This window comes from Anolis sagrei, chromosome 3 (genome assembly GCF_037176765.1).
Source record: "Anolis sagrei isolate rAnoSag1 chromosome 3, rAnoSag1.mat, whole genome shotgun sequence".
Classification (NCBI taxonomy): Eukaryota; Metazoa; Chordata; class Lepidosauria; order Squamata; family Dactyloidae; genus Anolis; species Anolis sagrei.
Window position 1 is genome coordinate 89,482,292 of NC_090023.1, and position 13,215 is coordinate 89,495,506.

The 13,215-nt window shown below is 38.1% G+C and overlaps 1 protein-coding gene across 3 annotated transcripts in view; it reads left to right on the forward strand.

Annotated features, from left to right (window-relative positions):
- SCML2 (Scm polycomb group protein like 2) overlaps window positions 1-8,699 on the forward strand; it is a 56,241-nt gene extending 47,542 nt beyond the window's left edge. For 2 of the 3 annotated variants that reach the window (XM_067466789.1, XM_060770054.2), the window contains 4 exons: window positions 756-869; window positions 2,022-2,303; window positions 3,788-3,951; window positions 5,632-8,699. In XM_067466789.1, the coding sequence (XP_067322890.1) occupies window positions 756-869; window positions 2,022-2,303; window positions 3,788-3,951; window positions 5,632-5,757 (686 nt within the window). In that variant the 3' untranslated portion in view covers window positions 5,758-8,699. The remainder of the gene's footprint in view (window positions 1-755; window positions 870-2,021; window positions 2,304-3,787; window positions 3,952-5,631) is intronic. The other variant, XM_067466790.1, reaches the window with a different exon arrangement.
- Window positions 8,700-13,215: the final 4,516 nt, after the last annotated feature.

The following is a 13,215-nucleotide window of genomic DNA, read 5'->3' on the forward strand; positions in this document are numbered from 1 at the left end:
AGCAGTTTATAGAAGAAATCAAAGTATAAATACAGATATCGCTCAGGTGTATTTTAAAAAGTAATCTCTTTAGTGTTACCTCAGAATACAAAGCCTGAGTGCGAATCCAGCACATTCTAGCCTAACAATACCTCCAGTAAGCCAAGGGCTTAACATTTCTTTTAAGTGTGGTGGTAGACAGTGTTCTTTTGAAAGGTTTTTTGGCCAGAAGATTGCACCAGCTTATTTAGTTTTTGATTTTAAATTACCTAAGCCACATTCCATTACAAGTGGTTGGCAAGCGGTTGGGATTTTTGTTAACAATCCCTTATAAGTGGTGTCAGCTTGTGGGATCTCTATTTAAAATCCCTTATCCATTATATCTGCTCATAAAGAAGTTCTTACCAATGTTGAAGGGGAATCTATTTTCTTGAAATTTTAATTCAGTGGAAAACATTTTGTAAAGAGTTCTATGAGGGAATACCTGTGGGAACAAAATGTTATACCAGAACGAAAAACCTCCATGAAAAGCTCTATTTAGAAGATGGCTCTAGTTGTTCAATACAGATATCGCTCAGGTTTTTTTAGATTCCATTGGCGGACTATATTACAAAACAATTCCCTGGATGGCAATATTTGCACAAAAACATGGGAAGATCCCGTAACATCCAAAATTTAGTTGTTCAGTTGTTAGTTGTTTATGCATCTGAAATGCAACAACTATATATGTTGGTTTTACTGTACTGTACTTGAATTTCTCTTTTGCTTTTTGCCAGCAAAAGAAGAAATGTCAGACAACAGAAATTCAAAACGGTATCCTCAGGATTCACCACCCTACACTGCCCCATTATCTCCTAAACTCCCAAGGACTGAAGCCCAACCATCAGAAGGTAAAGTATACGATCATTACAGGCAGTCCGTGAGTTAACAAACATCCAACTTCCAGGCCATCTTCAAGGGAAGCCCCATGTAAAGTGCATTGCAATAGTCCAGTCTAGAGGTAACTAAGACATGGACCACCATGGTCAAGTCAGACTTCACGAGGTATGGTCACAGCTGGCGCATGAGTTTTAATTATGCAAAGGCCCTCCCAGCCACCGGCGACACCTGTGCATCAAGCATAGATGCACCCCAAGGATGCTGAGGCAGGATAAACAGGATAGGGGCTGCTTGAGGGAAGGGTTTCCTATTTCTCTGGTTTTCCTTTCCATTGCTGAAAGTTTTGGTGTTCTAACACTTTTGTTTTTACAGAAGGAATTCTAAGCATGCAGCAACTGTAATGTACACCTTTTTGGCCAAATTATGATAAGTACACTTTTTGCTGCTGCAGTGATCCCCTTGTGCACCAGCTAGCAGTATGTGCTGTTCTGACTTACACACAAATATGGATATCATGTTCACAATAATTCTAGGCACTGCAATCAGGACCTCAGGGCCTTTATTTTTTTTATATTTGGGGCTGCGGTAGATGGATCCGAGCTGACTCACATACAGCTTCCTTTCCTAATGTTCATGATCACTTCAGTAAGCTAAACCTCAGCTCCAATATTCAACAAGATTATTGACCCCTCCCCATAGCTTTTTCACCATTGCTATTAAACACTGATCTTTCCTATAGGTAAATATGTTCAGGTTGAGGGCGGGGGTGGAGTTATGCTGCCCCAAGATCATGATTAAGCTTCCTGTTTCTCTGCTGCATATAGCGACATTGGAACATGAATCTGTTTTCACTGCCAGCTGATGGCTGATCATGGGGGAAATGAGTGGTACTTTACAAACTCCACAGAGACAGCTGTGGCCTTTATGCTTAATACTATAGCACCTCTTATAGCACATGGAATGTTTGTTTGTTATCCTGATAACAATCCATTTTAGATAAGACATAATTATTTACAGATTGGGAAATGAAGCTAAGGAAACTGTATTTCCAGCAAAGACTTTGCAGACCTAGGTTTAAATCTCACCTTAAGTTCTATAAGAATGTCCCCCCTCTCCCCCTGCTTACTAATGCTAACGAACTGCATTCCATCCATTATTTACAGCAGAAACTCTGCCGAGTGAAGAAAATGGCACCCCTAAAGAACACAGGTTTTCTGAGGACTCAATGGATTCTGCACTTAATTCAGTCAATCCCTCAAAACCGAACTGCCGGAATTCCATTGAATATCGTACCTCAGGGAATGCAGCCTCTTACAGGAATTCTCTCCCACCGGTCACCGCTACCTCAAAAGCAGCACCAATCCTGCAGAGACTATCATCGAGTTCTGCTGGGAACACCAGCTATTATGAAGTCAATAGGAATAGACTCCAGAGGAGGATTGAAGGTATTCCTTGTACCTCACCCTTTTAAAAGTGCATGTTTGGGTCATCTATTGCCTAACAAAAATTGATTAATTGATTAATTAATTAATTAGACTATGGAAGTTCTATCCAAACTGCTTGAGACCAGAAGTATTTTGGATTTCAGATTTATCCCCCAGATATATGTACATAATGATGTATCTCAGAAATTCATTTATGTTTCCTATGCTTCTTATACACATAAATGTGATTTTATACAAATTTAAATGATTTTTCATATGAAATAAAGTTTGTGCACATTGAACCATCAGAAAGCAAAGTTGTTGTGATCCTTGTGGACCATTTCAGATTTTAGAATTTTGGATAAGTGATGTTCAACCAGTATTTAGCTATTTAAGCTTTTGGAAAGGAAAACAAACCTGCAAAGTCAGTCAAATGATCAGCAAAACGGAGACTAAGGGAATCCTGGGTGCAGCTACACTGTAGAATTATTGCAGTTTGATGCCAGTTTAACTGCCATGACTCAATGCTATGGAATCATGGGGGCGGGGGTTACTTTTACAAGATCTTTAGCCTTTTCTACGAAAGAGTGCTGATGTCTTACCTAACTACAACTTCCAGGATTCCATAGCATTGAACAGTTATTCTTGCTGCAGTATAGCTGCACCTCCCGTCTTACGCTAGAGAGATACTTTACCAGAAATGGGCTAGTTGTAGAACAATAACAATCCACTGCTAAAGTGATCAAACAGATATGAGCAATCTCCTTTGATAATGTCTGTTTTTTAAAAGAGCCAGTGTTCTTGATATCTCAGGCATTGGTGTTCTATTGTTTCTGTTATTCTCTGTGTTTTTAAACATTCTCTGCCTCTTGTTTTGTCAAATTCTCCATTATTGTATTCAGACTTCGTTAGCCAATAAGTCTGTGCCAAAATTGCTGCATTTCATAAATGCTAGTCTATATGTATATATTTTTCATCCCTGAAGATAGAACAACAAGTATAAAGAAGACTCACTGAATCAATAGGAACTTGGGTTTTTTTTTGGGGGGGGGGGGGGGGTTGGTAAATCAACACTTATTTAAATTCATTTAATTCAGTGAGCCTACTTTAGTTGGGACTAACAGTTAAACTTAGACCTTTAGATTTTTCTTATAACACTTTCTTCTAAAGACACATCTAATCTGGTTGTAACTATGAAAGGCATTGTATGGGAAAAGATAGGGGAAATCCCTATTTTAATTCATTTCCCTATAATAGGGAAATGAATTAAAATTGCACCTTGGGGTGCATTTCCCTTCCTAGGGTAGATTTCCTTTCACATCCTCTTGTCTTACCCCCCATTTGTAAGTAGGGATTTTCAGGGATGTTTGTAATTCAGGGACTGCCTGTATCCATAAGTGGACAAAAAAAGCCTAAGGACTGTGCGAGTCTGTTGTGTCTGTCCATCCCCAAATGTACCGCTGCTATCAAAGGTGTCTTAATTTTCATCATTTTGTATATTTAAGCTGCTAGCTCTACAACAGGACCGGACCTCAGTGCACTGAAACGGGAGCCTTCCCGCCCGCTCAACAAGGACCCTTCTGTGTGGTCAATAGAAGAAGTGATGCGATTTGTGAAAGAAGCTGATCCTCAGGCATTAGCACCCCATGCAGAACTCTTCAGAAGACATGTAAGAAATCTTGGCTTATACATAACTTTTGTTTTTATGTTTGCCTATATTCAAGCATTTGGGGTCTCTTTCACATTTCACTATTTGTATCACTTTAACTAGCATCGTTATATTCTGCAGAAACTTGGATTTTTTTTTGTGGGAGGGGGGATAGGACATACAGAAAGATCTCTATAAACAACAAGTTGCACTGTTGGTCCTTTGTATATGTGGCCTTGGAATTTGCTGATTTAACCAACTGAAAATCAAAAATAATTTAAGAATACAGTAGTAGAATTTTTTTAAAAAATTAAGAAAAATTTAAAAGCCCAAGCTGTTTTTTTGTCCCTTTATATAAGGGACTTGAACATCCAGGGTGTTTTGGTATCTACAGGGGGTTATGGAGTCAATCCCCTGCAGAGGACCCACTATATAAGAATTTGAGACTTGTAGCATTAATTTTTAATTGACAAAAAATTAAAAAATATTCCATGATACCCACTGTGCTTTCAAATAATTTGTGAAAGTATGATGGAAAAGATGCAAAATAGACAGTGAAAATGCATAGAATAAATGTTGGGGATTTCTTTATGTTTAATATAGAGAAAGATATTTGGCTTTCGAAGGTTTTAGTCTTTTAACGGCATCAGATATTTCAAACTAGGGAGTATTACTACAGCAAATTGTCACTTGCTTATCTTGGTATACTAGCAACAGCTTTCACTGTATGTTACCGTTATGCACACAATTTACCTAATATGTAAAAGCAGTAGGAGAGTTAGTTAACTACTTCTCAGAATAATATATTATTTAAAGACAGTACCAGTTATTTTACATTGGTGACAAATGTTTGACTTTTTTTAGTTGCAAGATATGTTGATTCTTAAGGGAAAATAAGTTGATGAAAAGAGGAATAGCATCTGATAATTTACATCCTACCCTTTGTGGATTTAATAAAAGCTGTAAAAAAAATCAAACATATGCTAAGGTTTATTTGCCAGTGATTGTTCAGTCAGAGTACAAATAGCTGGGATCATTTACCCCACTTAATGTATAATAAAGGTCTATTTTAACAATTTGCATTCTTTTCTAACTCTGTAATGTGTGCAACGTGCTTTTGAAACAGTCCTGTCTCTTCCTGTGCAGAAAAATATTTAAAGAGGAGTATAATTTTACACCATATAGTTCACTGCCAATTAGTTGGTTAACCCAATAATACAAATTTCAGCTTTAAATAATTAGATGATGACAGACATTATGCTAGACACATGCACTTTGCAGTACAAGTTCTATTGTTTGGATAAAATTTGGAATGCTGACTTAGGCGCATAATGCGATACAACAATGTCCTTATCACTGAGATGCCAGATACTGCTTGGAGCAAGAGAGGAAAGTGTACTTTGTCAAAGGAGGTCCCTTTTCTTTTTTTACTTAAATGAAAATACATTTCTATGTGGCAAACATTTTCATGTTTATATATTATCAGACTATGAGACAAAGAAAATATGTGAAGGTGAAAATTGAGATTTGAATTTCTAAGTCAATCTATAATCATTTCAAATCAGACCTACCCCTTCACTGTGACTTGCTGTTCTGTGTTTGTCCTTTCGTCTGCCCTTTTTAATGTTGAGTTTTTGTTCCAGGCTGATTAAACAAATTCTTATGAATTTCTTATTGATTATCTTTTCTTCCTGGCCACAGGAAATTGATGGGAAAGCGCTCTTGCTATTGAGAAGTGATATGATAATGAAATATATGGGGCTCAAGTTGGGGCCAGCATTAAAGCTGTGCTACCACATTGAGAGACTTAAGCAAGGGAAGTACTAGGCAGTGGACCACAGCCAGCGATGGTGCTCTGAGTGTGATGATGGCAAAACCTCTCAGGTTCATGAAGATGCAGGAAGCACAATAAAGCAGAAACTTCACCTGAACGGAGGAATGGAAGACGACTTCACCTGAATGGAGGAATGGAAGACGACTCTGTTCACTTCAGAAAAACAAGTTTCTAGCAGATTGTGTCCAGTGTTCAGTCTTAAAAGCATTGTCCGAAACCGTAATTGGTTTGTAGACATTTCTCAAAATATGAAATCTCTTTGTCAAGGAGAAACTTTTACATTTTTTGTATTTAAATGATTTAGAAGGTACAGGGAAAAAGATAATGTCCGAAGTATTTATATGGGAAGCTCTAAAATGTATTCCTGGCTATTCAGCTTCAGCTGGTGCATTTTCATTTGAAACCAAAACAGCTGAATTCCAAAGGAGTCTTTTTTTGTCTTTTAAAATTCAGAATCTGAAAGTTTTTGAAATAGTGACTGAATTTATTTATAAAGCAAAAGGACCATCAATGTTGGCAATTATTTCATTACTCAGTTAAGGTTTTATATCTGGTACTTCCAAGAGACAAATATCAGATATTATTATATAGATTTCCATAAAGGGAATAGCCATATAAGTAGTTCTGTATGTTTAAAGACAAAGGTTTTTATACAGGTGTAGTTTTAAATTATGAGAAGAAACTTTACAATCTATTAACCGTTTAAGTTGGCAATAGTTTTTCCTGAGACGTTTTCACAGCTGAGTTGAGCAGCTTCCAAAATCATGAACAAATCCCAGTTGGCTTTACTGGAATACACTACCCATTGTTTTTAAGCATTCCATCTCTCTGGAGATCAGCATGAGTATGTTCATGCACTTGTATATTTATGTGTGGGGGTACATGTGTATACATATATAGATATATAAATATAAATATATTGTATATAGTGTTCATTTTTTAAAAAATAAGTCTTTTAAAAGGTACTTTTGCACTGTGACAGATGATAAACTGTAGATCCATTTTTTAAACATTGGGAAAAATTAAAAATGTGCACAACAACACATTTTGCCCCAGTTTACATGTTGTTATGTGTAGTTCAAGCTGTGAAGCGTACAGCGATCTTCACATATTTAAAAAAAACAGCAGAGCACACGGTCAGATAGAAACTCTATCTGCAGTGGCAAAGAGTCAATTCTTTTTTTCCCCCACTCCGAAACAGACTTTTTCAAGCTGCCAGGACATACTATGAGGAAGTTCGATTGGTCATGGATAATCTAGCAAAGGTCTTCATATGCAACTCTAAAAATTAGGTGCAAGGGTTTATTATCCCAAAGCACCTTTTTCTGCATGTGATTGGTCTTTGCTACATTAAAGCAAAGTGTGTCATCCTCATGTTTCATTAAATTCCTGTCTGCTTTGCTTTCCTGTACTGGGGGAAAATGAAACAATCAGTCAATGGACAGGTGGATTTACACAGGGGAACTCCCTGGACTATGCAATATTCCTGAATTTTCATAATATACTGAGCCATTTAGTTCTGGGAAGTTTCTGGAAAAGTGTGGGGGATTATAACTTTCATTGTTTCAATCTTCTTCTCCCACTTTCTTTTAAATGATAATTTTAACAAAGGGTTGAACTGCACATGGATGTGTGTTTTACCTAAACCTTTATGCTCTTTCTATAAGCTACAAGAAGTGCTGATAGTGAAAGATTTTGCTGTCACTGCCAACATAATATCAGGGACAATTATGTACATTTGCTATTTAGAGAACTGAATGTATTGTATGTAATAGTATAAATCAAGATAGAGATGATGTAGTCCTAAAGGGAAAGTAGATTTTATATTTCTTCCTGCCTTTTTTTGTATCAGAAGCTTCTAGTTAATGAAGAAAAAGTATTTTTGACACATTACTCATTTGAAAATGCCTTGCTTGCTGGTATTTTGATTACTCAGGTTTAGCAAAAATACAGCAAATTCACCAGACATCAGTATTTCATTATTGACTGCAATATTATTTAAATGAGTATTAATATTCATTAGACAAAACCACAACTAAGCACAGGGGCTCTGTATTTTGGGACCCTCTGGTAGTTTTGTAGTATTAACATTTATTATACCAGCTAAGTTATTGCGTCTCATAACAGTATACAAACTATTTCACCAGCTGAGACGTAGCTAAAGAAACAAAGATTGAAAACCTGTTCAAGACCATGAGGGATCAGAGTTCAAATGGCATACATGCATAGTAGCAACATCCCAAGTGGCACGAAGTTCCTTGCAGTTTTGAATTAACCAGCTTTAGATAGATACAGACATTCAAGGACTTACCCAATTGTTGGTTAAACTTGAGAAAAATGTCAAGTATGAATAACAAAACATACTCCATTAATAACATTTACAAGCTAGAAAGTGGAAGAGAGACCCTGTGAAACCTAATGTATAGGTAACGCAAACCTATGATCAGTGGGTGACTGGGCAAGTCACACACTCTCAGCCTCAGAGGAAGGCTTCTGAACACATCTTGCCAAGAAAAGTACATGGTAAGTTCACTGTAGGGCCAGAAATAAAATGAAGACACACATCATCAAATTTGTTGTTTAGAAGCAGGAGGATAATTTCTTTGCCAGTTAGCAGACAAGAAATATCACTGACATAGTTCGTTAGTTTTATATAAGCTATACATGTCTGGAAACTGTTTCATACAAAACCTTTATAAAATAAGATTTTAGCCCTTGATGCATTTTGCCAGTGTGGTTTATTTGTTAGTATCGAAATAATATGTATTGCTTCATATACACCCAACAACACAAGATACAAGAATGTCATACAGAAACACGACCCTTGTATTATAGCATGATATCAAATTCTTTCAGTGTTTGTAACAGAATATATTTTAATTCATTTTCAACTTATGTTCTCTTCTAAGCTGCAAATAAAACTTATTCAGTGTTAGACATTTGTATACTTGTTTTGTATAAAACTGTAATTTGTCATGGGCAGAACTCAAGGAACAGAGCACCAGTTTTCACAGACCCCACTGATTGCTAAGGAATCCCAAAGTCTATTTCCAGTTTCATAATTTCACCAATCTTATTTGCTGCTGTTTTCCCGAAGCTGGGCGGGCGGGGAGGGGGGGGGAGTGTTGAGATCATAGGCAACTTGCATGATTCTCACACTTGCAGTATTTACACATACCCAGTCATTCTCCACCCTCCCAGACTTGCTAACAATGCTTCATTTAGATCAGGGTAGACATGGGAATTGCAGTCTGACAACCTTTGGAGAGCTGCACTTTGCCTATCCCTAAATTAAATAAAAACATATTTGCATTTTGACTATTATTTTACCAAACTAGCTCTGACACTTCAGTCAAATCAGATTTCTGTGGCCAAATCCATCTCCAAGTCTACCCACAGAAGAATTCCCCCTTCTTTTATATTTTCAATTTTCTAGAAAGGAAGAGGAAAAATCCTAATGGTGTTAATGGACAATTGCTGAATGCTGTACAAGGACTGAAAGCTGTATAACGGAAAGTCTAAATATTGCTTTTCTCATTATGATAATGGGTTCTCTGATTTTCTAGATGATACTACTGAGGAGTATAGCCAGTATAACTCTTCCAGGTTAAAAAGTGATCATTTTAAGTTATATTTATTGAAGGTGGTCAACATTATGGAAATTATGAAAAAGAATCGAAATAATATGTATTGCTTCATATACACCCAATGAAGATAAACCTCTTGGGGAAAAACTTCAAAATGTTTCCAAGTGAAGTTATAAAAACTTGGGGTGCCAAAATGTATGGAGATAAAGAGACTCACCCACAGAGCCTTTGGGACCATTGGAGAAAGTGGCCTGCCTCACTTTTCCTAGGGATGCCTGGTCAGCCATAGGCTGGAGAAAGTAGCCCAGACCCCCAATTTTCCATGAGCCTCCAAGACCCAGATCACCCTCTGTCTCATGAGTAGAATGGGAATGTCCAGCTAGTCACATTAGGGCTGATGTTTCTTCTTACCTAGGGTGAATGTCACTTACGTTGCTTTTGTAACTCTTAAGTAACACCAGAAGGACCATCCCTTGATGTACAAGGTATCTTTTCCTAATACAATTTTGCTTGCTTAGAATAAATGCTTTCCTTTAAAGATTTCATTTAAACACTCTTCACCTTCCTTTGCTCAGTGGTTATACACATATATACATAATCCATATGAGCCAACAGCACACACATATATACAGGATTCTCATCTCCTAGGGGAGAGGGAGGGAAAGTCTCCAGAGTCAGAAGTGGAAGAAATACAAATTAAACCTCTCAGTAACTCCCACTAGGTTGCTCTGTTAGGTGGGGTAAAACAGTGGCGGCAGCACCTAGGCAGTCTGCAGAGGTGTCCTCCTCTACTCAAAGACAGGAGACAGGGACAAAGAGTGCATTACACTAACCCAGAGTCTCACCTTTAAGGTCAGAAGTCATTCTCCCTACTGGTGCTTTGATGCATTTAAGAATGGGATACAAGTTTTGAGAAGATTCTCCACTAGTTTGGTATATACATTTGTTGTATATTTTGAGGGGCGCTTCCCTTAATTACCAGTCTTGAGCAAATATGGATTGGGCCAGGTGGACGGTCCCTGGCCCAATCCATGGCAGCTCTAGGTAAGGAAAAAGAAAAACCTTTTTCAAGAAAAATAAGAAAATAATGCAGTGCTTTTCTGATGTGGGAGACCAATAATTATTCTATTGTGGCACAGATCAGAATTAGGTTCCAACTGCACAGTGACCAACCTCACAAATTACTCATCTTGCAAGTTGTGCAGCCCCTCCTCACTATTTCTGTGTCACTAGAGAACAGGGGGAGGGGGAAAGGGGGGGGGTGCAACCAGCTATTTTATTGTAGCTGGACACACTGCTAGAAGTCATCTGTAAAAAGCCTGGAAGGGTCCCTTGAGTTTGTGACAGCCTGTCCAGCTACATAAAAATAGATGCCTCCAATCCTCCCTCTGTCCAATCTCCAGTGACAATATTTGATATGTGATATTTTAAAATAAGATCCTTATTAAATGACTAAAATAATACCTTGGTTAGCCACACTGTCTCATGTGGAAGATCAAAGAAATGCAGAGGAAACATTAGAACTGTAAATGCTGGTTTGATTGTTATATTCACTAGTGAGGTGATGGGAGATTGGGAAACCTATTCATGTCTGCTCAGAAGCAAATCCTAATAATTAACTATTGTATAATGATTGTGTTGTGCAAGTTTTTGTAAGATATATTTAATGCTGGGTAATTGTTCCAACTCAAATATTGCCACTGAAGAAAGGGGTATGAATGTACAGATATATTGACTTTCTCATATATCAAAAAAATAATCCTGTGATAATGATTGGCAGGAATGCTGGCAGGTGTTATCATCAGCTGTTTACAGAACTGGACTTATTGTAAAAGATATGAAAATTCAAATGCGCCAACCTCAAATGAGTAACAGAATAAGGATTCAAAATACATAACTGATTAGCTGTATATAGATTATATTGGGCCTGCAGAGAGATGGCACATTTACTTAAAGTAATATAATTCAAATTTTTATCATAGCTGAGGAATACTAATAAAAGTATTCCTTTGCTGTGTTAAAATTGTTTTTGCTTTTTATAGTTTCTCTGCAAGGAGATCGATCAATTCCTTTTATCCAATGTCACCATAGCAACCCCCAGCCCTTTCCTCTCACAAATATCCCTAGCCTTACATTTGGAAGTAAAACTTCTGCAATGCAAACTTTGCCCTGGTCCAGCGTTGCATGTTTAGGTCTATTAATCTTGTAAAATACTCAATACAGCTGGGAGTTTGTGCCCTGGACTATAACTCTGGAGACCGAGGTACAAATCTCCACTGGGCAAATCATACTCTGTCTCAGAAGAAGGAAAAGGCAACCTCAGAAAAAAAAATCTTCCCAAGAAATCCACATGATAGGTTCACATTAGGGCCACTATAAATTGTAAATGTCTTGAAGGCACACAACAACACAATGCATTCAATACAATAGGAAACATACAATAGGTATGAAAGTCTCCCAATCTGGATTTAGTAGGCAGCCTCTGCTGCAAGCAACAAGAGTCTGCTCTTCTGATGGTTTGGATGGCACAGGCTGACATTTGCTCTAGATCAAGGAATTCTGACTGGATCTTACTGTCACACTGCTGATCACTCGGAGACAGATGGAAATATCAGTCTTCTGAATCCCTACTGATAGGATAGCAGGTCCCTGTTGCTTGCAGACAGAAAAGCTGCCTAGTAAATCAGGATTAGGGGGGCTGGGTAACTACTTGCAGAGTGAGAGGGTGAAAAAAGTCTACACCACCATATCATCCTGAAACTGGATGATATGGCAGTGCAGATCCTGCCATAAGCACCAACTTCCAAAACCCCATAAAACAGTATTTCCAATCCATCATCCCAGCATGGAAGCCCAAAAAGTTAGTATGATTGGTAGGTTAGTCCAGGAACCCTTCAAAACATGATGAAACTGTCCCCTAAAAGCTATTTGGTAGCAAAACATTTGATTATTGTTTTTGCAAAATTGAGTGGAGTGAGTGTGTCACCTGTAGGACCAATGTGGCCCTTTGGCTTTCCACAGCTGCCCACTCTTGCAATAATGATATATATAGCTGGTGTCTGTTAGTGAATTAGGATGGCATAGGTCAGGCTTATTTATTTATTTATTTATTTAGCAATTTTGTATACCGGTCTTCTCCCCTCTATCGGGGGACTCGGGCCGGTTTCCAACAATAAAATCACAAAACAATCATTAAAAACATCATATAACATATTCAATTAAAACGTTATAACAGCAAAATGCAATCACATAATAACAATGGTCAGTCGTCATAGTGAATTCGTTGTCCATCATTCATCGTCATCTATCCGATCACAGAAATATTGATTCACCCGTCGAAAGCCAAACCCCATAGCCAGGTTTTCACCCATTTTCTGAATGACAGAATGGAGGGGGCAGTTCTGATCTCCAGTGGGAGAGAGTTCCAGAGTTGAGGGGCCACCACTGAGAAGGCCCTGTCCCTCGTCCCCACCAGACGCGCCTGAGAGGCTGGTGGGACCGAGAGCAGGGCCCCTCCAGACGATCTTAACAACCTAGATGGTTCATAGGGGAGAATACATTCGGACAGGTAAACTGGGCTGAAGTCGTTTAGGGCTTTATAGGTTAACACCAGCACTTTGAATTGTGCTCGGAAGCTAATTGGCAGCCAGTGGAGCTGGCGCAACAGAGGAGTAGTATGCTCCCTGTACCCTGCTCGTGTTAGCATTCTGGCTGCCGCACGTTGGACTAGTTGGAGCTTCTGGGCAGTCTTTATAGGCAACCCCACGTAGAGAGCCATACAATTATGCCATACAATTCCCTTTCATGGTTATTGTGTAGATCGGAAGTTCATCGCAACAATGGAACAATCTAAATCTCCCTAGA